The sequence below is a fragment of the Leptosomus discolor genome, chromosome 12 (genome assembly GCF_034619465.1).
Source record: "Leptosomus discolor isolate bLepDis1 chromosome 12, bLepDis1.hap2, whole genome shotgun sequence".
Lineage (NCBI taxonomy): Eukaryota > Metazoa > Chordata > Aves > Leptosomiformes > Leptosomidae > Leptosomus > Leptosomus discolor.
In genome coordinates, this window is record NC_141402.1 from 407,420 (window position 1) to 433,955 (window position 26,536).

Consider the following 26,536-nt stretch of genomic DNA (forward strand, 5'->3'; position numbering starts at 1 on the left):
ACATGGAGTTGTTTGCTGCTGCTGGGCCAAGGAAACGTATTTTCACTTCCCTAACACCGATGGCAGCTTTGCTCGAGTCAGACATTGGCTTTTCTGTGGGTTTACAGGGAGGAGAACAGCTGTGTAATTTCTATCCTGTAAATGCTGGGCTGCTCAATCAGATAATCCTCCTCTCTGGGTGCAGGGCAGAGGCAGCAGGGCGCTGGGAGAGGCGCGGCGCCCGGCTGCGGTGCTCTCCGGGTCTCCCCTCTTCCACGGGGACAGGACCGTGGGTCCTCCTGCTCAGGGGGGTTTGTTTCTGCCAGGGCCAAGCGTGCTGCTCGGGGCGGGACAGGGAAACGGCTGCCGTGGTGCCCCCCTGACCGGCTGGGGGCACGGGCGGCGCCTGGGGGGCTGCGTAGGGACCCTCGGAGACGCTCCCACTGCAGGAGCGTGACGGCCGCCGAGTAAACGCTGGGGCTGCGCTCGGAGTGGTCTTGTAGCGCGGGGAAGGGAGTTGGAGAGGCGCCGAGGTGGAAGAGACGTCGAATCCAGCAACAGGTTGATCTGGGAGCCTCCGTCTTCCAGCGAGCGCTGACCAGCGAGCTGGAGGCACGCCCGGGACCCGGGGGGAGCGCCCTGCAGACCCACGGCAGTTTGCCCTCCCCTCGGCCCCCCGAGCCCGGGGTTGTGGGGCAGCCCTGCCGCGCTGGCCCGCGCTTGCCGTGTTTGTTTGATGGGGAGAGAAAGCGTCTGCGGAGGGGCCGTGGCCTCCCTCGGCTGAGGGGCACGACGAGGGGTGGGTTTTGGCCGTCGCGTCCGGCACTTACGGGATCTGCGCTTTGGCTCGCCCGCGGCACGAGGCAGCGGGAGCTCCGCCAGCTCCGGAGAGGTCTGCGGGATGCGGATCGCCGGAGCCTTTGCCACGGCCAGGGATGTGCGTGTCGCTGCCTCGAGGGCTCGCACCGGCCAAACCCTGTCACGGGCTTTTTGGGGGAACCGCGTCGCAGCAAGGCGGGAGCCGGGGCGAAGAGCCTGCCGGGGACACGTGCCGCGTCCGCGACGGGTGGCCCTGCTGCGTGGCGGGGCTCAGCCCGGGAAGGACGGGCGTGTTCTTGGGCGGCGGCAGGAGACACGGCTCTCTTCGGGCACAGCTGGGTAGAACCCTGCCGCGTCTGTAACGGGGCTCGAGCAGCGGCAGGAGATGCTGGGGCTGGGGGAAGCGGGGCCGGGTGCCAGCGGTGCCCCCGCGGGGCAGGAGGTCAGGGCGGGCGCTCGCTGGCACCAGTGCCGTGCCTGGACAAGCGTCCTGCGGCGCGGGCAGAGGGGTCACGGGGAGGAAGCTGGGATGAGCCTGCTGAAGTCTGGATCTGTCCCCTCCGAAAGCGGGCGAGGAGAAGGGTTGGAGCGGGGCTGGGGGCAACGTCGGGCATCACTCGTGGGTCCTGCTGAGGAGCGGAGGGTGCTGCTCCCCCGCGCCCTGGCCAGAGAGCAGTTGCAGCTCTCTGGGGCCGTGGCTGCGTTTCTCAGGCTGCCTTTAGATGATGAATTGTTGAAGACAGGTTTTTCTCTCTTAGTTCCTCCTTTCCCAGAGCACAGGGCAGCTCCGGCACCTTCCTGCTGTAGGCAATGAGCTCACTGGGCAAACACCTGCATGTCAAGATTTATTTGTAATCGTTATTATTTTTTTAAGGAAGGAGAAAAAAAAAAAGTGATTTCCTTCCTTCTTTCTCTGTTCGGTAACTTCCGTCCTTCCCCTGTGCGGAAGCCCCACGGCAGCAGCCTCCGCCTGCACGGCCAGAGTTCACGCTCAGTCCCAGACCGAAGGCAAGCTCTGACCTCCTGTACCCCTTTTGTTTTGAGTTGTTTTTAACTTTCTCGAAGGCAGGAGGAGGATTTTTCTCCCAATTTAATCTCGGGCACTGCCTGGTACAAGGAAACCGAGCCGACCCCGAGAGCAGCCAGCGGCTGGCTGCTGTTGGGGAGGGACTGAGGGACTGCTGGCCTGGGCTGGGCACGCTCTCGCTTCTCTTGTGACACCTCGGCCGGCTTCCCAGCTCTGCTGGGAGGGTCTCTCGGTGCCTCACTGCATCGTTTCTGTATTATTGTTGTGCTTAGCCTTGCCAGGCACCAGCTACAGCTCCCTGTTGTAAGGTGCTATTTGTATGTGTCTGTGTATCTTTAATATATACTCGTATTTATTTCTATATTATATATAAATACATCTTTTTATATATTTACATGTATCAATGAATTAAAAGGCTCCTTACCAGCAGGCCAGTAACTGAAGCTGAGCTGGGGATGCAAGAGTGAGGGGGAGCACGGGGGTGCGGTGAGCTGGGAGATGGGGAGCCGCTGGAGCCACAGAGGAGGGTTTGACAGCATCACGGAATAGCCTTGGGAGGAAGAGGGTGAGAGAAGAGGAAGGTGACTGCGTTGTACTGGGAGTAACTGGTGAGATCCTGTCACGGAGAGGGCAGCAGAAGAGGAAGAGGGGGGGAAGTTGGGGAAGCGATGAAGCCAACGAGTCGGTGAGGTCTGGGTGAGCAGGAGGAGCCTCGCCTGGCTGGAGCGAAGGGGGAGCGAGGGAAGCTGCGAGGGAGAGAAGGAGCCCGGGTGGGGGAGACCTGCCCCAGGCGCTGGGACGGAGGAAAACCACTGGTGGTGACCAGGAGGGAGACTAAAAGAGAAGGAGGCCCCAGGAACGCAACGAGGCTGGAGGCCACGGGCGGCCGGCTCTGCCGGTGAGCGGGGCGCTGCGGGGGGCAGCGGTTCGCAGCCCCCAAACACGGCCACGCTCAGCCTGCCCCGACTCTGTCCGTTCAGCCCTCCCGCCTGACTCTGCGGTTGTCGTTCTGCAGCTCGGGTTGGTAAAAATGGCCGACGGCAAAGAGGACCCCGCCGTGTTCTCCTCCGCTTCTCTGCCCTCAGACCCACGGCTGCTGCCTACGGTGACGAACGCTTACCTGGGCACCCGGGTGTACCGGGACATCCTCCACGTCAACGGCGTGTACAACGGGGCGGTGGGAGACACGCACCGCGCCGACATCCCCAGCCCGCTCAACGTGAGGATGACGGTGCCCGGTGCGGGCAGCCTGGCTGAGACCTTCACCCTGAACACCCGGACAGGTAAACAGCAGAATCTCCCTGTCCCGCTGCCTTCTTTCAGCTCTTCATCCTGGGCACCCAGCGCTCTTTCCCTCTAGCTGCTGGTGACCCTCTTCTAGAAGTCAAAAGTCTTCTCGCCTGTGTTGCCTCTTCTACAAGGTCACGTCTTTCTGCTCCCCATGCTCCGTTCATCTGTGGGATGTTGTTCTTCTGAAGTTGTGTTGGAGCAAGAGGAAAATTCTCATTTCTTGTGAGAGTAAAAGCAGTTTTCAGACTGTATCTCAGTCCCTGCTGGAGCCAGGCTTGGTAAATGCTGTTTAATCATGAAGCCTGTTAAAATGTTTTATAGCACAAATCATTCCTCGGCGGCTTGGCCAGATTCGGTGTGTTAATGGTGCTGTCCACTCAAAAGCTGTGTTTGGACCTGGACCTAGTTGGTTCCTTTGTCATCAGGAATGAGTGGATAGGGCAGAAACGGGAGTCTTGGAGCAGAATATCAGGACCTGATGGTCTAAAAGGCTGATGGGTCTCGTTGTGCTTACAGGAACCTTCAGCCACGTGCTTCAGTCAACTGATTATGCAGCCGCCCATCAGATCTACGCTCACCATTCCCTTGTCCACTTGATGGCCTTCAGCATCACCATCCAGCGATCAACTCGCACCACCCAACCCATCACGGTCCAGCTCCAGACTCCTTTTGTGCCGAAGAGCCAGGACTTGGACTTGAACCAAGGACCAGACTTCCAAGGAGCACAGTGAGTTTGGTTCATGGGGCGACCTTGTCCTGGGTACATCTCTTGTGGGCTGTTGCACGCTGCCGTGCTCGCTGTTAGGAAATGAATTGCAAAAATAAGGCTGGAGCTAGACTGGAAAGTAGCATGGAGGCTTGTGCAAGTCTGCTTCTTCCTGGCAGGTATATGAAAAAAAACCCCACAACAAATTAAGTATAGAAATATTTTTATTAGTTGCAACTCCAGAATTATTACTTACACGTAAAAGGACAACGAAGGCCACGGGGACTAGAAGCGGTTACAAAGAAATGAGTGTGGGGAAGACAGTGAGTTTGGAGGAGATGACCCATAAAAATGGCTTTCTGGGATTGGGGCCAGTCGTAACACAGGTCGGTCGCCTGCACTTTGGGGTGGGATGGCAGCTGAGCTGGAGCGTGGGGACAAGGGAGCCTCCATCCTCGGTGGGCACGGGAGCCTGATGCTCAGCTGCTGGGGGAGGTCCCCCCTGTGTGGGTGGGCGTGCACGGGGCCTCCCCTGCTCTGCTCTCCCTTTCCCCATCGCTTGATGCCTCCCACAGCTACATCTACGGGAAGACGCTGGTTCCGGAGGTGGAGGGGGGACCCCGTCCCACGGTTCACGTGCTCTGGACTCCCGTCCCGCAAGCCTTGACCCTGCGCGGGGAGGAGCGGGAGCGATCCTGGGAGTTCCTGACGGCCGTGGCTGAGAGCGAAGAGGAGGTGAAGAGGAGCTACAGCGAAGGGCTGGCCCTCGCCGCCGCCGGCTCCCTGCACTCCTCCCACGCCCACGCCTGGGCCGCGCTGTGGCGAGGCTGCTGCGTAGACCTGGACGGACCTCTGCCGCTGAGGCAGGCCCTGCACGGGGGTCTCTACTACCTGCTGAGCTCCATCCCGCCCCAGCGGAACCCGGGCTTCCTCTTCCACGGCATCAGCCCTGGCGGCTTGTCCAACGGCACTCAGGGCGAGGACTACTGGGGGCACATCTTCTGGGACCAGGTGGGTGGAGGCCACGCTAGCTGGTGACCTGGGGGCTTTGCACAGCGACTGGGATGGAGAAGACCCAGCAGGAGGCTGCTGGGAGGCAGCACCTGTATAGGGGCACCTCGGCACCTTGCTGGAGAGCATCCTCCTGCTCCTTCTGTCCCAGCTCCCCAGACCCAGCGTGATCCCTGGAGTTACTCATCGGGGTCGTCTTCTGCCTCAAAAGCAACTTGCCTAAACTGAAGATAGATGCCTGGGGCTGCTGCATAGCCAGTGGGGGCGAGGGGCCTGGAGAGACCCCACTGCAGGGCAGACCCCTTCCCCAGCAGAGGTCTGGGGCTAGGATAGTCCAGGTTGCTCACCCAAGGGAACTTCAGTGACGAGCTTAGAGCATGGCCACCAACTTCTAGCCGTTTAAAAGGAAGCAAGTTGAGACCTACCCTTCTCCTCCCAGCTTTGGTGGCACTGGCGAGCCCTGTTTTGCCCGAACCACTGAAAGACCAGGGCGTTTTCTGTGATGGGCACGTTCAGCTCTGAAACGCAGGTTCGGTGTGTACTCAACGAGCCGGCTGGGCTGGGTGGCTCAGCCCCAGCCAGAGCCTTAGTTCTGCTCTCGGAGAAGCAGCGCTGGATGGGTGTACAGCTCTGTCCCTGAATAACGACGGCATGGGGTGAGCAGGAGACGCTGCTGGGTGCTGCTGAGGCTCCTGTGCTAAACCAAGCCTGGTCTCTCAGTGGGCAAGGGCTTTTCGGTCTCCTGGACCTTGTGCGGTTTTGACCCTCTCCAGCACCTCCTGCCTCCCTTCTCTCGCGTGATGGAGGTCCTGCTGGGATCATCCTGGTGAGGCACCAGAGAGCAGCAGGCACGGGCAGAAACAATCCCTTGTGGGTTTGTCCCTTTCAACGAGCCCACGGTTCAGCACCTTTAAGTAGTAGCGAAATCACGGTCAGAGCATTCAGGGTGGAGGCAGACTTGACGGGTGAAACTGGTGGGAGCGTTCGGGTGCCCCACCAGCCTGTCCCACCAACCTGCCTCGCTTGGACGTTTCCAGGACACCTGGATGTTCCCAAACATCCTGCTGTTTTACCCCGAGGCTGCCCGAGCCATCCTGGAGTACCGGATCCGCATGCTGGAAGGAGCCTTGCGCAACGCGCAGGAGCGAGGCTACCAGGTGAGGATGGAGGTGTCGGGCTGAGGGCAATGCAACCCAGCCACCGCCACCCGGGAGGGCGGCTGGGCTTTGCTCCTCCTCGTTTTGGCCAGGAGCTGCGCGCGGGGCACGTCCCGCGGGTGGTGGCCGGGGGGAGCATCTCGAGGTGTTGTGCTCAGCTGCCCCGTGGATGTCTTCTCCCGGCAGGGTGCTCAGTTCCCGTGGGAGAGCGCAGCCACGGGCCGGGAAGTCTGCCCCGAGGAGATCTACGGAGCCCAAGAAATCCACGTCACCGGGGATGTTTTGATGGCCTTCGAGCAGTACTACTGCACCACGCAGGTAAAGGGAGTGTGTGCCGCCCGGACGGCCCGGTGGCCAGGCCTGCGGGGCATCTGGTGACTGTCACTGTCCCTTCCCAGAGGAACTCAGCTGCCGTCTGCTCCCATCAGAATTGCCGGTAGCACCCCAGGGTCCCTTCTTCAGCTCTGCCTCCTCTGTCCTTGCTCCTCGTGGGCGGCTCAGCATCCTGTTGGCTCAATCCAGGCCAGTTTTCTGACCTCTCCTCCTGTCTGTCACCTTAGAGCTCCTGTCCTCCTGCTGAGTTTGGGTCTGGCGGAGTCCCCCTCATGTCCCTGTTTTTCTCTGGCTTCTCTCCAGGACCAGAAGCTGTTCAGGGAGGACGGAGGCTGGGAGCTGGTGCGTGCCGTGGCTCAGTACTGGTGCAGCAGGATGGTGTGGAGTGAGGAGGAGCAATGCTACCACATCAAAGGTGCTTTGGTAACGGCCAGACCTCTTTGTAGGGAAGGGGCTTGTGAGCAGTGTCTCGGAGACCCTCCAGCCGGGCCTGGATGGGGGTGCACGGGCTTTTCAGACTCCTGCCCTCTGGAATATCTCACAGATAATGTTTGTGGCTGTGCAAACATAGAATCATTAGGTTGGAACAGACCTCTAGGATCATCAAGTCCAACCGTTGACCTAATGCCACCCACCAAACCGTGTCTAGAAGCGCTACATCAACACGTTTTTTGAACGCCTCCAGGGACGCGAGGCAACAGCTCACCTGGGCAGGCACCGGGCATCGCCGCAGCAGGAGGGGTTCCCTTTCTCGTGCCGCTTCCCTGGGGACGGGCACAAAGCCATGCCGAGCCTCCGGCGTGCCGAGCTGTGGCGTGAAGTGTCCCCTTCCTCTTCCTCCAGGTGTCATGCCCCCAGATGAGTACCATCACCGGGTTGATAACTCCGCGTACACCAACGCCGTGGCCCAGCGGAGGTAACGCTCGTGCCTTGTCGAAGCGCTGGCCCGTTTCTCTGCTTTTCTGCCTGGCAATCTGGCAGGGGCAGGAGGCACCAGGGCTCCTGTGTGAGATACACCTTTCCTCTCTTCCCGTATCTCTGTCTGAGCTGCTCTCCTTCGCCTGCCTTTACAGTCAGCAGAAAGAAGTGGGTGGTCCCATGGTGGTTCATCTGACCTCTTTCAGGTGTCCGCGTGAGACTGAGAAGGATTTCACTTCACAGGAGGGTTTTTCTCCCTGCATTTTACAAGATGTCTCTACAATTAGCCAGCTGGAAACATCTAAAGCTGGAGGAACGGACTCCCCACTCCCGTGATGAAAGCTGCTACCCCAAGCTTAAACTCTGACCCGTGTTCTTTCGGAGTAGCTGTTTCTTTGCAGTTACGGCTCAATCAGTTCTTTCTGTTCCCTTTCTTCTCTTCCTTCCTCCGAGGGGGTCACAGGCACCCATGCCTGACACACAGCATTGTTCCTCGCTTCTTTTCAGCTTAAATTTTGCAGCTGATGTTGCTCGGGACTTCTTGATCCCTGTGCCAGAGGAGTGGGTGGACTGTGCCAAGAAAGTCAAAGTGCCCTTTGATGCGGAGAAGAAATACCATCCCGAGTACGACGGTTACAGCCCAGGTGAGCGGAGAGGCAGCAGCAGACCTTTGGGGTGGCCCCTGCGTTTCCTTTGTAAGCCTGCAAGAAGTGGGGACGCTGAATAGTTGGCTGAGGGAAGAATCTCCAGCGTTGCTCTCCGCGTGCAGCGTTTGGGTTGCCAGTGTGGCGAGCTTGGCTTGTAGGGGTTTCTTCTGCCTCTGGGCAGATCGTTTCTCATTAGTGGGCTCATAAAACTCAGAAATTTGGGAATGCAGAGAGTAGGAAGAGACTGTTAGTACTGGGCTGCAGATGACGTGGTGGCTGTGAACCCATAGCTGACAGGTCTGTCTTTCCAAGGTCAAGCGCACATCGTCCTTCCAGCAACCCCCGGCCCTCTGGAAGCAAAGGGGCTGGTTCCACTGGAAATGCACGCCCAGTTTAGTGCCCCTCTTCTCACAGTTAGGGGCAGGGTAATCCGGGTGTGCAGGGTTGTGGGAGCTGTTCCTTTGCACCTGAAGTGTAGGTGGCACCAGTCCAGGTACCATCATGTGCCAGAGCCCTGCCTCGGCAGAGCTTCCAGCAAGCGCAGCACCAAGGACAAACCATAAGCTGCTGTTCTGGTCTGCCTCTAGCGTGACGGCAACGAGTTGTCCGCCCCGCAGCTCCACTACCTTCCCCCTGTTAATGTGGTGTCTATTGTTCTAAGTTTATGATTCAGTGTGAGTCAGGTGTGTTCCCCTCACGAGTAAATAGACAACCAGCCTGCCGGTTGTTCCCAGCTGGTGTACGTGCTCTGACCGACTCCTTTCCCCAGGTGAGCCCGTGAAACAAGCTGACGTTGTCTTGCTTGGATTCCCACTGATGCACCCCATGAGCCCTGAAGTTCGGAGAAATGACCTGGAGATGTATGAACCTGTCACGGAGCTGGACGGGCCAGCCATGACCTGGGTAAGGAGAGGGGCAGAGCCTGAGGTGGGATTCATCCACGAGGTGGGTGTTTCCATCCGAGTCAGTCGCTGCCAGCAGGAACAATCCATCAGACCTGCTTGAACTCTAGGGGAGGGTGGGCAGCGCAGGGCTAGAGATGTGCGCTGAAGGCGCCTGCTCTGGGCGAGCAGGATGCCCGTGGCGGTGCCGCTCTGAAGCTTTTGCTGCGCTGTCACCCGGGGGCAGGGAGCAGCTGGTGAAAGGCCATTCTTCTCGCCTGCAGAGCATGTTTGCCGTGGGCTGGCTGGAGCTGAAGGAGGTGCAGAGGGCCCAGAGCCAACTGAACAAGTGTTTTAGCAACATCACGGAGCCCTTCAAGGTTAGCTGTGTGGGGTGGGTGCTTCCCTGTGACAAACGCCTCTGGTTTCTGCCTTGCCTGCTCCCAAGTAGGTCACGTCACACTGAGAGACGTCCCTTGGACTGCAGCCTGTGCTGGCTGCCCCCCTGGTCACCAGGTTATTGTTGTGTGGAGCTCGGTGTCACACACCCGCTCTTCTCCACGTGCTCCCGAAGAGCAGTAAGGAGGCATCTGCTTCCTACCGGGCAATACCAAGCCGCGGGTCGGTATCATGCTCGCCCAGGCTTCCTTCTACCTGACAGGGGTGGGGAAGGGAATGAACATGGTGGTATTTAGAGATGCATCAGACCCACCACCTCATGCCAGACGGGCAGCAGGGCATGGCCATTGCAACACCCCAGATATGTGACGGTGATAAGTGTCTTCAAACCCACGGAACTGTATGGGGAGCACGTGTACGCACAGAGTCCCAGTGCAACTGCTGAGTCATTTCTTTCTCTTGCTGGAGCAGATCTGGGTGGAGAACTCGGACGGGTCAGGAGCTGTGAACTTCTTGACAGGGATGGGTGGATTCTTGCAAGCTGTCCTCTTTGGCTACACAGGGTTCAGGTGAGACCTATGTTAGGTTGCATTTGATTTCTAAGCAACTAAATGTTGCTTGAAACCATGCTGTTCAGCTGGAGCAATGCGTTTTTACTCATGGAAAAGGAAGGAACCTGCAGTGTCCGGAATATCCTCCAGAGCTCCCAGCAGGTAGCTAACAAACAGCAACATTAATGGTCCCAGGTGAAATGTGGATACTGAGAAGTTAGTCACTGGTGGAGAACACGGTGGAGTTATGGGAAATTAGCAGCTTTCATCCATTTCTCCTCAAGCTGCATTAGAGCCTTCAAAAGGAGTCAAAACTAGGCCAGCGCTGAGCTCTTCAACACCACCTGACACCCCCAGATGAAGAAGGGATATCTCTGCACGATCTCAGGATCGTGGCTAACACGTGTGTAAGAAGCACATCCAGACCTGCCCACTCCATCGGTGGTTGAGGCTTTGGTTTCTTCACTAAGTGTGGATGAAGCTTAAAGACTATGATCCACCAGTTACATCGGCCTTTTGGTTAACTAATGGAAGCGAAAGTCCGTACGACCACCTTGCAGGCAAAGACAAGACTGCTTCTTCTTACACCTTATACACTGTGGCCTTTCTAAGGGGACCTTTGTACCTGGAGGCTGCAGTCCTCTACCACCGCACTGGGCTGCTGTAGGCCTATTCCCACTTTAGAGACTGGGAACAGATTGGGAACAGGCAAGAGACTCTCTCCACGTCACTTGATGAGTCAGTTGCACATTTGGGAAGATAAATACCATTCCCTTAGTGTCCTCTGGCTTGGCTACAGCGCCACCTCCTTTGGATGTGGTGTGGAAAGACCTTCTGCAGCCCCTCTGGAGCAGTCTGCCATCTGCACATGTGTGGCTCTGCCAGCCTCCGTGGAGGAAAGGGCTCAGCTGGCATCGCCACAGCATCAAAATATCTTAGAGAAACATTGAGCCGTTCATGTCACTTCAAAGCTGTGTCTCGTATCCAAAGCAGCCCGGTGGTTTCAAGCCTGAAGCAACGGTCTCCTGAGCGTATTCTTAGTTTAACTGAGGACGGAACAAACTGACAAGCCTTTTGATTTCCAGCGAAACCATCTAGCTCTAACTATGTGTTTTTACTCTGTGTGTGTGGCCAGAAGCTGCTGAGAAACCCACGAGTTTCTTTGTGGAGCTGGGTGTGAGCTACTGTATTCCCAGCCGAAAACCTTAATCTCAGCTTTTGTGAAGCTCGAAGGTCTTCAGATGCTCCGTGTGTGTCAGGTTGGGCCCCTCTCGGCACAAGGTCAAGCCACAGGCTTTGGGGCTCCAGCCAAATTTCCACAGATGCCGAGATGACACTTGTGCAGCCCTCGAGGCCGCACTCCTGCCTTGCCCGCCGTAAGCCACGGACCTTGACTGGTGTGTTGGCCTGACGCTGGGGCTCCCCAGTCTCTTGAGCCTCTCTCGAGTCCCCTCCAGTCCGTGGAGCCCTCTCAGCAGGCTGGAGATGGTGGTCAAGAGCTCCCACGTGTCAAGATTTGAGTAGGAGGTAACAGCGACCTTTGCCTTTTCTCATCCAAAGCCGAAACACACAAACGGGCTCTGTTTGACTTTGAGTCAGGGCTTGGAGAAAGGATTTGAACTGCTGGCTTGATTTTTATCTTTCGGTGCGAGAGCACATGTAGTGGTGCCGCATCAAAGCCCGTCAAACTGGCGGGAGCGGGAGCCAACGTGGGTTTCTGAAGGTCGCCTTGCTGACCCGCTGCGGCCACAGCCCGGCGGGGAAGTGAAAACCGAGCTGTGGGGGCGCGTCTCCACTGGGACGGTCCATGACGGAGGAGAGGGGCAGCGCTGGCGGTCAGGCCTGTCTCGGGCTTTGATGGAGCGGCGCTGCCAGGAGCATCTCCACCAGGCGCGAGAGGAGCTCCCACCATCTCCTCACCAGCGTCGCGCAGCTTTCGGAGTGGTGGTGGGTGAGAGCAGGCGCTTGCTGCAGGGTGTTTGGGCTGAAGCTGGACCTGCGTCCTGAAAATCCCATCCGCGGCCGTCTCCCGAGCTCCTCACGTGGCGGGAGTTCAGTCAGTGCCGGTACCCGGCCCAGAGCCTGCGCCCTGTGACCCGGTTTCATGGCAATTCCTGCTCGGGGTCCATGGCCACCTCTGCTCGCTCCGGTGCCCCGCTCCCCTCCCCATCTCGGAGCAGGGCATTCCTGAGGTTTTGCCAGCGTAGCTGCTGCTCAAACTGATCGCTGGAGTGGGGAACTGAGCTGCCTTGGGAGAAAAAAAATACTTTGTTTCCTCTTTTTTTTTTTTTTTTTTAAATTCAAAAAACCCCAAACAAACTAAGCCAAAACCAACCTAATGGAAACCACAGACCCCAGCTGAGGAACTGGAAGGGGGGGCAGCAACACCTTAGAGTGCTGGGCCCCAAGTAGATCTTCACTGGGTGCTTCATCGGAGTGTTTGGGGTTTGCCTGGAGACTCTTGGGATACACCGAGGGCTCTTTCTGCCCGCAGACGCACAGAGTAAGGGGAGCGGCCTCCGAGCTGCGCGGGGCTCCGCTCTCTGGGGAGGTGGCCAACCCCACAAAGCTGCTTTCTTTTGTGGCCACCCTTTGATCTCGCCGCTGACGTGCTCCTGCCTTTCCAGGATCACAAGGTCCAGCCTCCGCTTCGACCCTGTGGTTCCCGATGACATCAACAAGTTGAAAGTCGACGGCGTTGCCTACTTCGGGAACAAACTGAAGTTCACCATCACCAAAGGAGAGATCGGGATCCAAGTGACTGAGTCTTGCCAAGACCCTCCGGCATCTCCCCTGGAAGCTGTGCTGGAGGAGTCAGGACAGCGGTTTCCCCTGTGTGAAGGTACGGCGTCATCGCCTGGGTCTGCTTCCTAAAACAGAGGCAATTTGGGAAGAAACTGTTCCCCTATCTCATGCGTGTTGGTTCTCGTTGTAGGGCAGAGCGTCTCTTTCCCCACGGCACCCGGCTGGATTCAGAGGTTGTCCCCCGGGACGTTTTAAACCTCGGCTGATCAGGATTTTACCCACCAAAGCAGCAGAAACGAGCTGAAGAGCGGATGTGGGCAGAGGGGGAAGGTAAAGGTGGGGTGGAAGGTGGGGGGTCCTGGGCTGTGCCACAGACCTGCTGCCCCCACGGGACTGTGCACGCTGTTTGTCTCCATGGCCCCAGGGAGGGGTGATGGACTCAGAGTTCTCACCATGGCTGGGGGGGGTTGGGCAGCAGCTCCCCAAGCGTCCCTGTCTGTGCCGGGGGGCTCTGAGCCCCCGACTCCTGTTTGCATGCTTTCAACATCGCTCATTTAGCAGAAGAGATGAAATCAAGTCTGATTTAAACGAGTTTTCTAAACACCCATGCCTTGTTTATGCCTTCAAGTTCTGCACTGATACGGATGCCCCCAGCTGAATGGATCTGTGTTTAGTCCAGCCCGTACGGGCGCTGACTCCAGGCTCCTCCAGCACCTCCTGGCTTGGTCCTCGCCTTCTCCGGCCGCTCACGCTGCTCCGGGGGCTCAAAGGGCTGTGGAGGCTCAGCCGCTGCAGCTTCCCCACGGCTCCTCTGCTTGGCAGCCAGCAAAACGAGGAGAAGCTCTGCGAAGGCAGGACGGGGCAGCAGGCAGGGCCGACAGGAATAAGGCTGGAGCTGAGCGTTGGTTTAGCCCTAATAGTCACGAAATACGCAGCCAAAAGCATTTTAGCCCCGTTTGGGCAGCACGCAGCTCCTTTCCTTTGGAGTTATTCAGTGTATAACATCCCTATCATGTGTTTGAGCCCTTATCTACATTATCATCTCTCTTTTCAAGCGGTTTTGGAGTTAAAGCCCTTCTAACTTGATGTTTAAAGAGCTCTAGAAAGCCCAGGCATCAGTTGCTGTTAGTATTATGTCATGTGAGGACAAGCGCAGCATTTTTCTGGGGTCTGAGCAGAGTCCTCCCCCAGTGAAGTGGCCTCAGGGCAAGCAAAGACCTGCTGTGTACTTGCTTAAGCCATTTTCAGTGTCCTAGACAGCCCTGAGGGAGAGGAGGAGAAGGGCTGTGCCTGTGTATGGGTGCAAACTGGGGGCCCGATACCCTCAAACCCAGCTCTGCCCCTCGCAGCGCCCTCCCCTCCTGCACCCCCCTTCCTGGGGTGGTTTTGGTGCCTCGTTTCCCAGCCCTACGCCTTTGCTGGAGCAGACATGGGGCAAAGCGAGGGGCTGTCGGAGGCGTGCCCTGCCCCGACGGGGTCCGTCCTCTCTGAACAAACCCCAGGAATCTTGGCTGAATCCCGAGGAGTTTATAAAAAGCCCTGCGGCCACTGCCTGCTGCAGGCAGCATGTGGGAACGCTTAGGGAAGGAGGCGAAGCGACTCCCCCGCCTTATAATTAGGCTGGCGCTCCATCAGGCCTCGTCAGAAGACACCCAGCCGCTAATTAGCAGCAGCTCTCGTCGGCAGGGCAGGACAAACAGACCCCCGTCCCCTCGCCCCCCCGTAACAGCCCCGCGGGCTGCACCTGGATTGGGGTTTTGATGGGGCTGGGGGTAAAGCCCAGCTCTGAGCCAGCTCTCGGGTGGCAATAAAAGGGGTGCCCGTCCCCAAAAAAGGGGACCACATCCCCAAAAAAGGCGTCTTTTTAGTTCAGTTGCCAAAGTGAGGTGGCTCTGGCCCGCGGAGGGCGACGGGGAGCGATAGCACAGAGCAGCGGGGTTGCAGCCTGTGCTCATCCCCTCTGTCCTTGCCCAGGGACCTGCTGGGGGATGTCTGCTTTACTGCAATGAGTTTGCAAGTCTCGGCTCCCCTCAGGGGGGTGCCAGCCCATTTGCTTGGGCGTGTGCACACGGGGATGAGAAATTTCTCTGCTTCTTTCCCCTCCTCGGTCACAGGGTGGCTCTATGGGGCACGGAGATGATCGCTTCTGACTGCGAAGAGCACGATCGGAGCGGAAAAGTCACATTTGTATTGTCCCTTTAGCACCCACCCTGCATTACACACGCGTGCAGGAGACTCGCAATGTGTGAAATGGTTTAATGATTTAAATAGTAATCACCGAGGCTGGAGGGATGCTGTGCTCCGCACAGGGTAAAGGGAGTTAAAAACCAAAAATAATCAAGCTGCCCCAAGAAGTGTGGCCAGGACCCAGGCCAGACACCGCGGGGCTGGGGGTGCTGGACCAGGCGGGGGAGGGCGAGGGGAGATGGGAGATGCAGTGGGGTGGGAGAAGCTTGTGGGGCTGCTGCCCCCCCGGCCACAGGCTGCCCGGCGGGTGCGAAAGCTTGCGGAGGTGGCCCTGGGTGGCAGGGGTGGGTGGTGGCTGGGCTGCGCTGGACCAGAGGTCTTTTTTTTGGGGGGGGTGGGCTGCCAGCGATGCGAAGGAGTTCCTACAAGCCCTTCGCGCACCGGTCACTTGTCCTCGTCGTCGCTCCCGCTGAGCTGGTAGGTGAAGAAGCCGACGGACTCCTGGGCCAGCTTGGAGAGGTGGAGGACGCCCGTGACGACCAGGGCGGCCAGCAGCAGCGGCAGCACCACGCTCCCTGCCGTGGCCAGGCCGTTGTAGCACCTGGCCTTGGAGCTGAAGCGCCGAGCGGCTTCCACGTCCCCGGCCACTTTCCTGTCCCGTGCCTGCAACACGGAGAGACGGGGCAGCAGTGCCCGGGCTGCCTGCAGCTCCCTCCCGCGCGCCCTCCCAGCCTTCCCACGCGGCTTTGACCCCTCACAGCTCGCAATTTAGCCCCCCGGGCGGTGCCAGGAGCGTGGCTGTCCACCCACCCCAGGCTGCCGGCCGGCTCCCCTCCAGTCTTTGCCGCTGGGGTTTTCCCTCCTGCTCTTTTCAGAGCCTACTGGCTCCAGCCCTTGCTTGTCCCCGTCTTTCCAGCCTGGTCCAGTCCAGCTGGAGCTGTTGCTGCCAGAGGGCAGCTGCAGGGGCCAGGGGCATCACGGAGCCCCCACCCAGCACCTTCTAGGAGGAAGCAGTCGGTCCTTGGGTGGCGGCAGGAGGCGGTGGTTACCCAGGGGGTCTCACAGCCTCTTTAATAGGTGCAAGAAAAGTGTGGGGGCTTCACCAGGCAACGGTGCCACCTGCCACCAGCCTGTTGAGCATGTTGGGCTCTCATCCCCCACCCCAGCCCGCCTAGGCAGCTATTTCAGACGCTCTGTGTCTCCTTGGGAAGTCCATCCCCTGGCGTCAGCACAGGGAGGGCTCCCAGGTGACCCCCCCAGCGTTGGGTCTCCCATCCCGTGGGGCACCCGTACCTTGACGGAGAAGGCGAGGGCCACGAAGCCGAGACAGCAGAAGTTCATGTAGATGGTGTTGAAGATGGACCAGACGAGGTGGTCGCGGGGCGGCCGGGAGACGAGGACGGTGGGAGATGGCTCCCGCTTGTGGGACGGCGCGGGCAGGTAGTCCTCCCGCGGGTAGGAGGTGTCCATGGCCACAGAGAGGGGCACCCCGCGGCTCTCCTGCTCCACCAGCCTGGCTGGGGGAGCAGGGCCGGGCAGCCCCTTTATATAGTCCCCGTCTCCGGCACAGCCTCATCTGCTCTATATATAAATCCAAGAAATTACAGCCCTCCCTGGGCTGTGGTTATCAGAAAGGCTTGGCTGGGAGCTAGGAGAAACAAATTTGGTTTTTTGAGCCTACGGGCTTTTTATATCCAGCTCTCCTCCCGCAGTGAGGAGCACAGACGGCTCCAGCGTGACCGAGGGAGAGGCCGAGAGCTCGGGGAGGACCGCTGAGATGGAGCCATGGGATGACTTTGAAACCAAGTGACCGTCACCCCGAGGGGACAATACGAGACAGACCCTCGGTGCCAGGATCACTCGCTGCGCTGGCTCACGTCAATGCCTTCAGCCCAACCCCTCCAAGTGGTCTTGGCCAGGAAGACCCCTTGTTTCCAGCGTGTTTAGGCTGCCGGATGCATCAAATGGGAACTTAATACCAAAATGTGGAAGAGCTACTTCTACGGGGTTCCCTGGAGGCGGGAGATGGGGCTGTGTGGCACGGTGGGGTGTGTACAGCCAGAAAGAAAAACATTTATTTCTTTTTTTTCTTTTTCTTCTTCTATTTTTCTTTCCTTCTTCTGCTGTGCCTAAGCTTTTAGGAAGAAACTTATCTGGGATCTGGGCTGGAAGTGCTCTACACCATGACGGGGATGGAGGCAGAGAGCTGTGGACCTGGCATCAGGAGGAGGAGGAGGAGGAGGCTGCCCCGAAGATGCGCGAGGACCCTCTTCTCCTTCCCCACTGTGAATAAGGTGACAGACGAGGGGGTTTGGCAGGACGAGCTTTATTTGCGGCAAGAGTAACCAACACCCGTGTCACAGCTCTCGGGAAGCCCAGCAGCTCCCTGCCGAGGCGCACAAGCGGACAAAAGCAGGGGGCTGTCCCCCGCACCCCAGCCTGGCCCAGCCACCCCCTTCCATGTGGCGGCTGTGCTGGGACACCCGGGGGGTGCGGGCACGAGGGGACAGGGCTTTGCTTCCCTTCGCCCTGTGCCAAAAGCGGGGACGTTTTAGGAGGAGGAAGAGGAGGGAGGAGAAGCACCCGCGTGGTGGCAGCAAGCAGGTCAGCGGCCGAGCGGCGGTCAGGTTGTATTCTGCGTGAGGGTGACAATGAAAACGGTGACGATGACCGCTATGGCGACGACCATCAGGAGGGTGCAGATGATGTTCAGCACCTTGGCACGTCTGCCATGCCGCCGGGCACCCTCCATGTCCCCCAGCACCTTGCAGTCACGGGCCTGTGGTGGTAAATGGGGGGCTCAGTGGGGGGGCGGGGGGGGAACGGGGATCCGGTTGGGGGCTTGGGGGTGGCTGCAAGGTGGTGCTGGGACCCCAGGGGGTGGGCAGGTTCGGCGTGACACGACTGCATCGGGGCGGGGGGGTCCCAGGGCAGGGTGGCACCAGGGGGATCTGGGATGGTAGATCGGATCTAGGTCGGAGAGGGGGGGACAGGATCGAGGGGGTCCCGACGAAGAAACGGTCCGGGTGGGGGGTCCCGGGCGGGGAAAGGGTCGGGGGGGGGGGGGGGGGGAGAGGGTGACTCAGTGCAGGGCTGGCGTCGGCGGGGGCTGGGTCGGGGGGATCTCGGGCGGGGGGGTGGGATGTCCCGGGTCGGGGCTGCCGGGCTGGGCTGGCTCGGGGCGTTCCGGGAGGCACTGGCTGCGAGGCTGGTTCGGGTGTCCCGGGACAGCTTGGCCGGTTCGAGGGAACCGATCCGGGCTGGAGCGGGAGGGGCGGGGGCGGGGGTCCCTGGCCGCCCCGGCTCTCACCTTGATGGAGAAGACGAGGGCGGGGAAGCAGAGGCAGCCCAGGTAGACCAGCGTGTAGCCCGCCAGGACGTTGAAGAGGGACCAGACCACGTAGTCCCGGGGCTGCCCGTCGGGGCCGGCGGCGGGGGTCGCCTCCAGCCCGGGGGGCTGCAGCGGGATGGAGACCTCCGCCCGCCGGGACTTCATGGCCGCGACCAGCCGGCGGCCGAGGGGACGGAGCGCTGGGGAAATGAAACCGGGCCCGCCCGGGGAGGGGAGGGGGCGGCCCCGCACCGCCCCCCCAGCGCGGGCGGAGCGGCCGGGCAGCCACCCCCCACCCCCCCCACCCGGGGGGGCACCGGGGCTGAGCCGGGATCGGGCCCCGTGTCCCTGCGGTGGCCGGCGGCTGCGGGGCAGCTGGGGGGCGGGGAGGGGGGGGGGGCGGGCTCTGGGGACTCCCAGGGGACTTCGGGGGGCTCAAGAGCCAGCTTTCCCCTTTGGAAGAGGGGCTTTTCCCTTTCTCCTCGGGGAGGCGGCACCGAGGTGGGGCAGGGAGGGGGGTGGGCTTGGCGAGTGGTTTCGGGGTGCTGAAGTGGGGGGGCAGGAGGGCACAAGGAAAGGTGGAACCCCCCCAGCTCCCCCCGCTGAGTCCTGAGCAGGGGCTGCAGAGCCCGGCAGCCCCCTCCCCGGCGGCGGAGATAACGCGGGTCGGGAGACCCCCAGGAGCCTGGGGAGGGGATGTTTCTGGTTAACTAATTTAACTAAAAAACTCTGTTTAACGAACAGCACCTGCCCGGCACCCCCTTTCCAAGCCCCTTTCCTGCTGCGCTTCCTCGCTCAGCCCGGCCTCTCCACTCCTCTGAGTTATGGGGGGGGGGATGCCTGGGGGAGGCGGGAATAATGCCTCCCCAAACCCAAAAACATGACATGGCCGAGGAGAAGGGTGAGGAAGGAGCTTTATTTGCTGTGAGCTCACCCCAGGGGTTTGTGCTGAAGAGGGTTCTCTCAGTCAGGGTGCACCGAGGACACTCCCTTGTGCAGTGGGAGTGGGGCAAAAGGTCCCACAGAAGCCCCACGTTTCCCTCGTGAGTGAGACAGGTGGGTTTCGGGTGGGCAGGGCGGAGGAGTTATTAGGGTGCCCATTAAAAATTATTCACTTTCAAGGTAATAAAGGGAAAGTGAGCAGGGAGCAGCTGACTCTTATCTCGGGTAGGGGCGAAGCCTCGCAGCGGTTTCGGGAGGGAGCTGGGAGCTGGCTGCCCACCTCACCCCCCTGCAGGAGATGGTTCAGGGCTCAGTCGGGTCTGCGGGAGGAGAGATGGACCCACCGCGCTGCCCGGGTACCCCTTTCCCAAAGCACTGCAGGAGGATGGGCGGCCCTTGGACGGTGGCTTTGCCGGGGACGTTGGGTGTGGAGCAGCTTGGTGGGGCTGGATGCGGCGGGAGGGAGTGGGGGGACATCTTGTGGGGGGGGTGGGAAGGATGGGGACTGAGCTGGGGCTGGGGCAGTTTGGGGCAAGCTGGGGCAGGGGGGACAAGATGGGACAGGATGGGCTTCGGTGGACTGGGACAAGGTGGGACAGGGCGAGATGGGATTAGGGAGCCCTGGCGTGGGGACAGGCAGCAGGCGGGACCCCCGAGGCGGGCAGGGGAGTGGTGGGATGGGGGTGGCTTTCCCCTCACCTTGATGGAGAAGACAAGCGCGATGAAGCCCAGGCAGCAGAAGTTGCTGAACATGGTGTTGAAGAAGGACCAGAGCACAAAGTCCCGGGGGCTGGGAACGGGCTCCAGCTGAACAAAAGGGGTGACGGTGGGGCCGAAGGCGGTGGCCGGGGAACCTGCCCAGTTCCTGCTGTGGGGCTGCATGGTGATGCTGACGGGCTGGGGGTGGTTCTCCATGGCAGCCTGGCGCCGGCGAGGAGCAGGGACACGGGTGCCTGGGGTAGTTATAGGCGAGAGGAAGGGTTTGCCGGGTGGGTCCACCCCACCTGACGCCACGCAGGGCACTGGGGCGGGTGCGCTGGGTCTCTTTGGGGACGGGCTGTGGTGGGCTCCCCGGGCGGGCTGGGGGCTTAGGGCCAGGCTGGGAGGACAGCCGCAGCCCCGGGCACAGTCTGGGGGCAGGTGGAGGGGGCTGCCCGTGGGCTGGGCGATGGCGCGGGGCACGCACCTCGTCCTTGCCTCTGCTTTTTGCTCTTTCGGGCTGATAAGCGACTTCTGCCCTGGGCGAGTCAGGGCAGAGCCATGCCGCTGGGGTTACCCACGTCGCAGCAGCGATGTGTGGCACAGGAGAACAGCGGGGACATGCCACTGCTGGGGGGGCAGCCACAGAGCCCTCCAAAACCCCTTCCTCAGCTGGAAACCACCGCTGAGGGCTCGATCCCCATCTCGCTTTGGTCGGCATCCGTGACAAGGTCTTGCAGCCGTGATGAGGCCTTGTGGCTGCCAAAAAGAGGTTGAGGAGTGGAAAAAAAGAAAGAAGAAATCTTCAAGAAAGCAGCAGGGAGGCAAAAGCCAACTGACTCAAAAACCCACGAAGGCACAGAGCTACAAACCATGTGGGTTTTGGAAACAACAGCATCCTTCCTGCTCAGTGACCAGCTCTTGTGAGAGGCTGGTAAGGGGAAATCCAGCCCTGAGATCTTTCTGAGAAATGGGTTTTTCCCACCCAAGAATAGTGGATGGTTTGCGCCAGGAGGAGGGTGAAAGTGTTCATCATGTGCGCTCGCTGCCGTGTGGGTTTTCTGCCACCTGGGTAAGTCGGGTGCGGATCCGAAAGCCCTGGCCCCTGGCGTCACTTGTTATGGACCCAAGGGAAATGAAAGATTTTTTTTTTTCCCTCAGCTACTTCCCTCGCAGCACTGTGCTGCTCATTGAGGTTAAGAAGGTTCATTAGGTCACGGTGATAATTAAGGACTCCCCAAAGGAAGTAGGGAGGCCAGGGGGGATGCGTGGAGGAGGGCTCGGTGGGGATTTCGGGGGGTGTTTGCACTCCAGCCCCAACGCCTGATGTACGGCGCTGCCGAAAAAGCCACTTGAAGGAGCCCAGTGGGGGGTTCCCCATTTTGGGGTGCCAGGGTCCCTCCATGGGGCACCACCCACTTTCCCGACTCGCGCGGAGGCGAAGGGACCCGCGCCGTTGGGATGCCAGCCGGGGGCGACCGGCAGCAGCAAGGACTGAGGCAGCCGGTTCATTCCTTGTCCCTCGTTTCCAAGAGTCCGTTCAGGGATCCCAACCCCCGGCGTGAGCGGGATTACAGCTGAGTCTCACCCGCCCGAGCTCAGCACCAGCTGCCCACCGAAATTCCCACCTCCCCACCTGCGCTTCCAGCTTTTTCATTTATTTGCCCTTGTGCCTGAACAAACGAGATGCCAGAAGGCAGAGAGACAAAGTTCAACCCACATTGCCGCCGCTGGCCGGGTGCCTCTGCCTGACACTGCTCCCACCCACACCCCCAGCCCCTGGGGAGGTGGCTCAGTCCCCGAGGCTCCCCTGGGGCCGGGCAGAGTTAAGGGGATGCGGTGGGTGACGGCTCTTGGGGCAAGCGCCGGAGGGAGGGTGCCGGAAAGCGAAAGGCCGGGGTGGCGGGTGGCTTTTGCAGGCCTGGAGGGAAGGGTCTGCGAGGCGAATGTGGGACCCCAGGGTCTGCAGGGGGCTTGTTGGGCTGGGTTGAGAGCAGCTCGCCGGGATACACCGCTCGCCGAGGGCCAGCACGGGTCTTGCATTGGCGGTGTGGCCGGGCGTTCAAGGGCTTGGTGGCCACTTGCCAACAGCCGAACGCAATTGCTGTAAAAGCACAAACAGGCTGTTGGCGCCTGCAGAGCATCGTGCTCTGCCCCTCCCCGCTGCGGGGCGGCAGCCCCCTGCCCGGGTGGATTTACCGCAGGAGAAGGGCTTTGCTTTCCCTGCTTTCAAAGCCCACCCTGTTCCCGCTGTCCCACCCGGCTCCCTCCCAGCACCCAACTGGCCCCGGCCCCGAGGGGCATCCCCGCGCCGAAAAGCCCCAGTTGCCCTTTGCGAAGACACGGGAGGGTTTGGGGGCAGTGCAGGGGCGAGGGGCTGCTTCTTCCTCTCCAACTCCATCCTGCTCCCAACTGGGATATCCGGCTGGGATGGCCCTGGTGGGTTTTTGGCTGCAGAGCGTCCCTAGGAAGATGTGCCCCAGGGTTTTTTACATGTGTTGGCCGATTGAGGAGGGGGGAAGAGCTCCCGAGGGAGCACAGTGAGGACACAGCCCCCGTGCCAGCCTGGATGGGCACCACCCCCCCCCACACACACACACACGGGGCAGAGATGTGCCACAAGGGATTTGGGCAGAACAAGGCTGGAGCCCACTCCTGCCGGGATCGGGGAGAAAGCGGGAAGAGGATGGAGCGTGCAGGAGCGGGTGGGATCCAGCACACCCCACCGGGGCTGCCAGCCCCCTGTGCGATGGGACGTGGCTGCTGCCAGCACCGTGACGAAGCAGCCAAGAGCCCGAAAGGTCGGGGGATGTTTTTGAGCAGGGTTTTTTTTCCCTTTTAAAAAACTTCTTGGCTCCCGCAGCTGCATGGGGATGTTTGATCCCATGTCCTGCTGGCGGGCACGGTGGTGGCCTGCGAGCCGGGCGCGCAGCGAGCACCCCTGTTTGCAACCAGGAGCACGTGCTCGTTTGCTCTTAGGGGAAGAAACAGAGGAATAAATGATTCACCAGGAGGTCGGTGCCAGGGATCTTGCAACAAATAACCGTTGTGTTTTGCGGGAGGCATTTCTGACATCTTACTCATGAGCACGGCTTCTTGGCAGGAGCCTGATGTTCTTGGGGAGAGGAAAAAAGAAAAAAAGGCTTTTTTTCCCCATCCTCACAGGGCCCCAGCCCTGAGGACCTGAGCCTGCCGAGGGCGAGGACCGTGAAGGCTTCCAGCAAGCTGGGGAAAGGGGAAGCTGAGCCAACCGCATTCTTGAAGCCCTGCCAGATGGAGTTCAGCCAGGAGTATTCGTGGGGTCTTGCCCGGGTCACTTCGGACACTGCCAAAGCCGGGCAGCCGAGTGCCGTCAGCCCCGGGGGCACGAGGATCCCTGCCCGCTGCCCGGACACTGGGGCGGTGGGGACGGCTGGTGCGAAGGCTTGGCACTGTCCTGGTTAACCCCGGCCAGCAAGGGAGCCCCACGCAGCTACTTGCTCCCCCCTCTCCGTGGGACAGGGAGAGAATCGGAAGGGTAAGAGCGGGTTGAGACAAAGACAGTTTAATAGGTAAAGTGAAAGCTGCGCGCACAAACAAAGCGAAGCGAGGAATTCATTCCCCACTTCCCGTCCGCAGGCGGGCGCGCGGCCATCCCCGGGACAGCCGGGCTCCATCACACGAAACGGTGACTTGGGAGGACAAACGGCACCGCTGAGAGCGTCCCCCCCTTCCTCCTTCTCCCCCCAGCTCTATCTGCTGAGCACGACGCCGTAGGGTCTGGGATGCCCCTTGGTCAGTTGGGGTCAGCTCTCCCAGCCGTGTCCCCTCCCCACCCCTTGTGCACCCCCAGCCCGCTCGCTGGTGGGGTGGGGGCGAGAGGCAGAAAAGGCTCAGCAGAAGCTCAGCAGTTACAAAAACATCTCTGTATTATCAATGCTGCTTCCAGCGCAAACCCAAAACGTAGCCCCACACTAGCTACTATGAAGAAAATTAACTCTGTCCCAGCCAAAACCAGCACAATGATGAAAAAGCTTTGGAGGGGAGGAGGGGGGGTATCGCTGCCTCGCTTCACCCCAAAAGCAGCCCGGCCTGGCTGGCGTCCCCGTCCCCCGGTGGTCCCAGCGCCGCCCCGTCTCTCAGGGCTGAGCTGTATGGCTCTTTCCAGCAGCAGGGCGATTTGGGACGGAGCCACACCACCCACGGCTTCCCCTTCCCTCTGGAAGCCTCTCCCGGTCCCTGCTGCGCAGTCGTGTTCAAGCCCATCTTGCTCAAGGCCTTTGCACAGCGCCCCCCCCACAAACATCAAGCTCTGCTTGCTCCTACCCCCCCCTCCTGAGGGTTGGTGAGGATGGCGGTGCTCCTGGTGACACCCCGGGAAAGATAAGGTGCTGCCCTCCCCCTTGGGAACAGCCTTACAGCACTTTGCATCCCATACGGACGCCTCTTGCCCACAAGTACCTGGGTTCACCGAGCCTGGCGCACCCTTGAGCATCATCCCTGTGGTGCTCCATGCCGAGGGACAGTTTCCCTCTCAGGGCACGTCCTGAGGGCAGACGCTGTTTCTCTGCTGGCCAAGCTGGGGTGGGGGGACCCCAAACCACCCCCTGTCAAAATGACACCGAGCCGGGGCAAAAGTGAAAGAAACCTTTATTTGAATGAGGTTTTGTCCAAATGAGGTGCTCCCCCTTAGGATTATTCCTAGAGGCACTTGGGGCTACAGAATCAGAGCGAAGCAGCAAGCAGAAAAGCATGCTCTTTCCCTTTGCTACAGCCAGTTTTTGGGTGCTCAGCTTCTGCCAGAGGAGAGGTGTCTCCAGGCACTTCTAGGGAGGCGAGAGAGGGCGGCCAGCAGAGAGGGCTCCGTAGGGGCTTCAAGCAGCGAGGGAAGTGCGACAGGACCCCAGGGGGCTCCAGAGGGCTGCACAGAGGACATCCCCCCCCCTGCTCCAAGGGGCAACAGGGGCTGTTGACAGACATAGTGGGGGATGCTCTGCCCACGGAGCAAAGGAAAGGTTAAGTGGGGCCGCCGAGGCGGCAATGCTCCTGGTCGAAGAGGTTCACAATGACGATGGTGCCGCTGGCGATCAGGGCGATGACGAGGATCACGAGGAAGATGTTGGCCAGCAGGGCGGTGATGTTCAGGTACTTGGCCGTGGAGCCATAGCTGAGCGCCCCGCTGTAGTCGCCGAGGACTTTGCGGTCCCTGGACTGGGGGGAAGCAGAGGGGACAGTCAGTGGGGTTGGGGGAAGCCAGTGGAGGCGGACACCCTGGGGGGCTCCAGGCTGCAGCTGGGTGGGAGAAGGTGATGGAGGGGCCATGCAAGCCTAAGCTGCCACGCTGGGCTGAGCTACCCCAAAACACCAGGAGTACCCTGGGGTACCAGCTGCCCCCACTGCCCCAAACCCCTGCCTTCTCCAGAGCTTCCAGCCAGGGCCAGGGCTCCGTGGGGCCAGGGGTCCATGGAGTGGGGGCCATTGGGCACCCTTGGGTTCGGAGCTCTGTGGGCTCCATGGGGGCTCAGTGGGGTGCTTTGGGCACCCCAGAGCTGGGGGCTCTATGGGCTCCATGGAGGCTCTGTGGGCTCCAAGGCTCTCCTTGGGGTCAGGGGCTGGGTGGGGTGCTTTGGGTACCCCAGGGTTGGGGCTTTGTGGGCTCCGTGGGGCTCCTTGGGCTTGGATGCTCAGTGGAGTCCATGGGGGCTCTATGGGCTCCACGGGGGCTCTGTGGGGTCAGGGGCTTGGTGGAGTGCTTTGGGCACCCCAGGGTTGTGGGCTCTATGGGCTCCGTGGGGGCTCTGTGGGGTCAGGGGCTGGGTGGGGTGCTTCGGGCACCCCAAGGCTGGGGCTCAGGGGGCTCCATGGGGGCTCTGTGGGCTCCATGGGTTTCCTTGGGGTCGGGGGCTCGGCGGGGTCCCCGGGACCACCCCCCTCCCGTCCCCCCCACCTTGACGGAGAAGACGAGCGCCAGGAAGCCGAGGCAGCAGAAGTTGCCGTAGAGCGTCGTGCAGAGGGACCAGGCGAGGTGGTCGCGGGGAGGGGGCGCGGGCGACGGCTCCACCGCCACCACGGTGCTCCGCGGCAGCCCCTCCATGTCCAGCCCCTCCGCCAGCGGCTCGTAGGGCGGCAGCGCCGGCCCCAGCGCGTTCAGCCGCTCCATGGCCGGCAGGCGGGCGCCCCGCGGCTCTTTCGTTTCCCCGAGAGCGCCGAGGGGGCGGGAACGGGGCCGGGGCCGCCCCGCCCGGGCGCCTCTTCGCGGGAGGGAGAAGCTCCCCGCCCCGCCCGGGCGGCCGGGGAGACCCCCCGCCGCTCCCCGGCCTCCCCCTCTTTGATCCCTCTCGCCCTGCCCGCCTCCTCGCCCACTGCTCGTCCCCTTCTTCGCCCCCCTCTGTCCTTGTCCCCTCCTTTGTCCCCTCCTTTGCCCCCTTCTTTGCCCCCTTCTTTGCCCCCTTTCCTCCCGTCTTTCTTTACCTCGTTCTTTCCCCCTTCTTTTGTTGCCCCTCTGTCCTTGTCCCCTTCTTTACCCCCTTTTTCTTTGCCCAATTCTTTGCCCCTTTCTTTCCTCATCCCCCTCTTTGTCCCCTTTCCTTGTCCACTTTTTTGCCCTCTTCTTTGCCTTATTTTTCTTTGTTCCCTTCTTTACCCTCTTCCCCCACCTTTTCTTTACCCTGTTCTTTCCCCTCCTTCTTTCTTTATCCCCTTCTTTCCCCTTCTTTCTTTGCCCCCCTCTTTCCCTGTCCCCTTCTTTAGCCCCCTCTTTGCCCCCTTTTTCTTCACCCCGCTCTTTCTCTGTCCCTTTCTCTGTCCCATCCCAGGCTGGCCGTCTGGGGTCAGCTGTGAGCGTTTTGGGGGGTTCAGGGAGGAACCCCTCACTAAGAAGTCCCCTCCGCAGGCACTGGGAACCCCTTTCCCTCCCTCCCCGCTGCTGACACTCT

At 60.6% G+C, this 26,536-nt stretch overlaps 4 protein-coding genes across 4 annotated transcripts; 1 reads left to right on the forward strand and 3 right to left on the reverse strand.

The window, feature by feature from the left end:
• Positions 1-2,855: 2,855 nt before the first annotated feature.
• PGGHG (protein-glucosylgalactosylhydroxylysine glucosidase) lies at positions 2,856-14,045 on the forward strand. The gene is made up of 15 exons (XM_009958295.2): positions 2,856-3,108; positions 3,632-3,842; positions 4,397-4,832; positions 5,870-5,989; positions 6,176-6,307; positions 6,626-6,737; positions 7,166-7,238; positions 7,748-7,884; positions 8,657-8,790; positions 9,053-9,148; positions 9,639-9,736; positions 12,346-12,560; positions 12,654-12,696; positions 13,286-13,364; positions 13,869-14,045. The coding sequence occupies exons 1-15, from the start codon at positions 2,856-2,858 to the stop codon at positions 14,043-14,045; spliced, it is 2,316 nt and encodes a 771-aa protein (XP_009956597.2).
• A 1,049-nt stretch (positions 14,046-15,094) lies between these two features.
• LOC104354621 (interferon-induced transmembrane protein 5) lies at positions 15,095-16,120 on the reverse strand. Its single transcript, XM_086472324.1, has 2 exons — positions 15,944-16,120; positions 15,095-15,313 (listed from the first exon to the last, which is right to left on the reverse strand). Exons 1-2 carry the CDS (start codon positions 16,118-16,120, stop codon positions 15,095-15,097), a joined length of 396 nt encoding a protein of 131 aa, XP_086328450.1.
• Positions 16,121-17,262: 1,142 nt separating this feature from the next.
• Positions 17,263-18,146, reverse strand: LOC147414560 (dispanin subfamily A member 2b-like). Its single transcript, XM_086472198.1, has 2 exons — positions 17,961-18,146; positions 17,263-17,429 (listed from the first exon to the last, which is right to left on the reverse strand). The coding sequence occupies exons 1-2, from the start codon at positions 18,144-18,146 to the stop codon at positions 17,274-17,276; spliced, it is 342 nt and encodes a 113-aa protein (XP_086328324.1). The 3' UTR covers positions 17,263-17,273.
• Positions 18,147-24,234: 6,088 nt separating this feature from the next.
• Positions 24,235-25,761, reverse strand: LOC147414561 (dispanin subfamily A member 2b-like). The gene is made up of 2 exons (XM_086472197.1): positions 25,549-25,761; positions 24,235-24,812 (listed from the first exon to the last, which is right to left on the reverse strand). Exons 1-2 carry the CDS (start codon positions 25,759-25,761, stop codon positions 24,618-24,620), a joined length of 408 nt encoding a protein of 135 aa, XP_086328323.1. The 3' UTR covers positions 24,235-24,617.
• Positions 25,762-26,536: the final 775 nt, after the last annotated feature.

Excerpts from the sequence above, each read along its gene's own strand:
- PGGHG (XM_009958295.2), top strand. The coding sequence starts at position 2,856 with ATGGCCGACGGCAAAGAGGACCCCGCCGTGTTCTCCTCCGCTTCTCTG. Across the intron at positions 7,239-7,747 it reads AACGCCGTGGCCCAGCGGAG|CTTAAATTTTGCAGCTGATG; the intron begins GTAACGCTCGTG and ends GCTTCTTTTCAG. Across the intron at positions 9,737-12,345 it reads TTTGGCTACACAGGGTTCAG|GATCACAAGGTCCAGCCTCC; the intron begins GTGAGACCTATG and ends CTGCCTTTCCAG.
- LOC104354621 (XM_086472324.1), bottom strand. The coding sequence starts at position 16,120 with ATGGACACCTCCTACCCGCGGGAGGACTACCTGCCCGCGCCGTCCCAC. Across the intron at positions 15,314-15,943 it reads CCCTCGCCTTCTCCGTCAAG|GCACGGGACAGGAAAGTGGC; the intron begins GTACGGGTGCCC and ends TCCGTGTTGCAG.
- LOC147414560 (XM_086472198.1), bottom strand. The coding sequence starts at position 18,146 with ATGAAGTCCCGGCGGGCGGAGGTCTCCATCCCGCTGCAGCCCCCCGGG. Across the intron at positions 17,430-17,960 it reads CCCTCGTCTTCTCCATCAAG|GCCCGTGACTGCAAGGTGCT; the intron begins GTGAGAGCCGGG and ends TTACCACCACAG.
- LOC147414561 (XM_086472197.1), bottom strand. The coding sequence starts at position 25,761 with ATGGAGCGGCTGAACGCGCTGGGGCCGGCGCTGCCGCCCTACGAGCCG. Across the intron at positions 24,813-25,548 it reads CGCTCGTCTTCTCCGTCAAG|TCCAGGGACCGCAAAGTCCT; the intron begins GTGGGGGGGACG and ends GCTTCCCCCCAG.